Source organism: Austrofundulus limnaeus, unplaced genomic scaffold (genome assembly GCF_001266775.1).
Source record: "Austrofundulus limnaeus strain Quisiro unplaced genomic scaffold, Austrofundulus_limnaeus-1.0 Scaffold82, whole genome shotgun sequence".
Taxonomy (NCBI): Eukaryota; Metazoa; Chordata; class Actinopteri; order Cyprinodontiformes; family Rivulidae; genus Austrofundulus; species Austrofundulus limnaeus.
Window position 1 is genome coordinate 296,486 of NW_013952484.1, and position 3,306 is coordinate 299,791.

Genomic DNA, 3,306 nt, shown 5'->3' on the forward strand with positions numbered 1-3,306 from the left:
ATATTTATGTTTGTGGTTGTAATGTGACAAAATATGGAAAAGTTCAAGGGGTATGAATACTTTTGCAAACCACTGTATATAATGCAACAATTGTTCCACATTTGATTTATTGGATAGAAATCTGGGGAAATGCATGTAAAACAATTACTAATCCTATTTTTATTTTACAAAAAAAGAGCCATAAGAATTATCACAAGAAAGCATTACTATCAATGAAAAAAGTGAATGATTATCAAACATGTTTTATTTTTGAAGATAATTGATGCTTCAATACAGATTTGACACATTTCCAAAACAGACAAGTTGTTCTTTTAGTATTACTCTGCATTGTAGATATTATACCATCATTTGAGCAATGCTGAYAGGCTTTGCAGAAATGAGCCAAACAAATATAGCTACAGAAGATMATTTGCTCCCGGGACTCCCAGCGCCAAGAACTGGTTCAGTTTGAAGTTGAAATCAATGGGGCGTTCACTGGGAGGCTTGTACCTCCCTTCCATCGCTGAACTTAGGTAAGGAATGAGCTCACAGTTCTCTTCAAACAAGGCAAGCTTCTTTTTGTACATTTGGCGGTTGTGTTCTGTGCTCTTCTTGTTGAAAGCTTAAAAGAATAGACAAAAATCTGAATAATAACTAATAAAATGTAAATGAAACAGCACATAAAACCTCTGCCATCATTCTGATTGCCTGTCAAAATGCTTTTTTTTTTTTTGCAGCAGCAGCAGCTGTGACGTGTTATTTACCTTTCAAATAGTAGGCTACGTAGATCAGAGCTGATCTTTGGATGCTATGAAAGGGGTGCTTTGGTTTGAGAGTCCCAACAGCTGTCAGGGCCTTAATCAAATCAACTGCCACTCCCTAAAATACAGATTTATGTAAAAAAAAAAAAAGAATAGTCAGTTTCACACTTAAAATATTGTACTGCAAGTTAAAAATGACTGTAAGGTGGCATGCAGGTGTACCTGTTCCAGGTAGCCCAGTGTTGGAAGGGAGGAGAGAGGAACAGGTTCAGGAAGGGGGGGAACTTTTCTTGGCAGCTTTTGGTCCCAGTAGGTTCCAGGAGTTCTAGTAAATGAGTTGAACAAACGTTTTCATGCTGTGACATTATGACTGTCGGTCATATATTCTTAAAATGAACAAAGAATTACCTCAGAAACATTTCCTGTTTCTCCTTTGTTTGAAAAAGGTAGATTCTTTCTCTGTACTCCACCGCATATTCCATCTTTCCTCGAATCAGTGCTTCGTATCTAAAGACAAATTTATTTTTATGGTTCCGAGATGTTTTAGAAGAAATAGCAGTCAGACACTTTTTTTTTAGTATTTTGAAATATATTTTTCGGTGATGGGGTTACGTACTTTTGTTTCCCGTCCATGTAAGTGACAGGACAGAAGCCCTTCATTTCCGCCTCCTGTGGGAACTTGCTCTTCACCTGACTCTCACTCAGTTTTCTTGGCAGCAGGGTGGCTTGTGGGAGGCTGTGGGGGCAGCTGGGTTCCACAAACTGATCAGGAGTTGACAGGAATTCCTGTTGTTGAGTAAATGCAAAATTATAGAAAAAATATGTACAAAATAATAATAATAAAAAACAAGTAAGCTATTGCATGCATAAAAATTGTTGCAGATTATAAAAAATAATTAAATAATGGGGAAATGATTTAAATAACTTGTCCTAGCTATTTGAACTTTTGTTTTTCTGTTTGCAAAAACCTGCAGGACACTGACCTCCAGATGGTTTTTGCCACACAACTTGTAATAACGTCTCCTGTACTCTGCTGCGTAAGTCAAGTCTGCATTGTCTGAGCCGTCCACCAGGTGGTGCTGTAGAGCCAGGCAGACAGGACAGTATTGACCAAACTCTCCAAGGCCACTGTCCAGCTTTTTGGGTGTGATACACAGCCTGTTGATGCAGGCAGCTTGCCCTGTTAAACAAATGTACACATGGTTGGAATTTTATATACAGGAATCTGATCAAAACCAATGTTTTATTGATGGAGGAGCATTTACCGCTTTGTGTTCTTTCAAGGTAAGCCTGGATAGATTTCATGCTGATGCTGACTTCCTTCAAAATGTTGGTCGAGAGCCACCATTTGCTCTTTGAGCCATCAATAATAAACCAGTTCTGATGCTCCTGTTGGTAGTATCGCCTTATGTGACCCACCTGCTCCTTATAAATGGAAGTGCAGCTGTGCAGGATCTCAGAGCTGTCATGCATCAGGTAGGGCCTGCAATGAAAAGTTCACATTTCGTTTGCTAGTTTGCTATATTAATCTGTTTCTTCGTATTTAGGGTTTTATCTTACTTATTGGACTTCATCTTGTCTATAAGGCCTCTTTGTAGCACCTCCAAGGTGTCGAGTTCAAGCTCTATCACTAGCATGGGGATGATGCTGCGAGATCCCATCAGTTCAGCCTGCCTGAGGGTCGCTGGAAAGCCATCCAAAACATACCTGAAACATTAGGATTAAGATGTACTCAAATAAATAAATCAGAGCTACCTGTATGCAGCTTTTTCCTTGCAGCAATCAGCACCATAAAATTTTATTTATACAGGAGAAAACAGATCTATGGAAGACCATTGCATTCATAAAAAAAAGACTCATTTCATAATTATGAGATCTGTATCTCAGAATTACAAGATAAGATGTCATAATTACGAGATAAGGAGTCTACTTTTTTCCTTTGGTGAATACAATGGATCTCATGCAAGAACATGTTCGAATTCTTATCCTAAATTTCTTGTACTTTTGTTCGTACGAAGGGTTACCACCCCAAAAGCACCATATAAGGCTATGTTTCCTGCTTCAGATATCAGGAAGTGTCCATTCATGAAAATGACAGTGAAAAGTAAAAAGAAGAACTTTACGAGTTTGGAGATTAAAGTCCTGCTCTCCGAGATCGAGAAAAGAAAATCTGTCCTTTTTAGCAGCGTCAGTCGTGGAATTAAATGAGCTGCTAAAGCAGAGGAATGAAACGACGACTGCTGTTAATGTCGTGTCTCCCCTGGGTCGTATAGACAAAGAAATAAAAATCTAAATCATATTTATCTCTCTTTAGTCCTGCTCCGGTTTTTCTTTGGTCAAATATTTAATTATTATATGTTATTTAGTGTAAACAACTGTGTTACATAGTTTTCATTTATTCAGAAGAAGAGCAGTCGCGCATTGCTACCCCGCCCCCCGGCCTGGCCGTCTCACCCCTCCCGACAGTTGCAAGTGTCAGATGCGGTTCTGAAAAAAAGGCATTTTAAAATGTCCCCAAACTTCAATCAAAGCAAAATCAGTGTGCATTGCCAATGCAATGCACACT

The 3,306-nt window shown here is 38.7% G+C and overlaps 1 protein-coding gene across 1 annotated transcript in view; it reads right to left on the minus strand.

Moving 5' to 3' along the window:
* Positions 1-226: 226 nt before the first annotated feature.
* Positions 227-3,306, minus strand: part of ak9 (adenylate kinase 9) — a 21,819-nt gene continuing 18,739 nt past the window's right edge. Inside the window, exons 25-32 of the mRNA XM_014011562.1 lie at positions 2,301-2,447; positions 2,006-2,223; positions 1,724-1,920; positions 1,357-1,526; positions 1,149-1,247; positions 963-1,065; positions 744-858; positions 227-601 (exon numbers count right to left, since the gene is read on the minus strand). Of these exons, the coding sequence (XP_013867016.1) occupies positions 396-601; positions 744-858; positions 963-1,065; positions 1,149-1,247; positions 1,357-1,526; positions 1,724-1,920; positions 2,006-2,223; positions 2,301-2,447 (1,255 nt within the window). The 3' untranslated portion in view covers positions 227-395. The remainder of the gene's footprint in view (positions 602-743; positions 859-962; positions 1,066-1,148; positions 1,248-1,356; positions 1,527-1,723; positions 1,921-2,005; positions 2,224-2,300; positions 2,448-3,306) is intronic.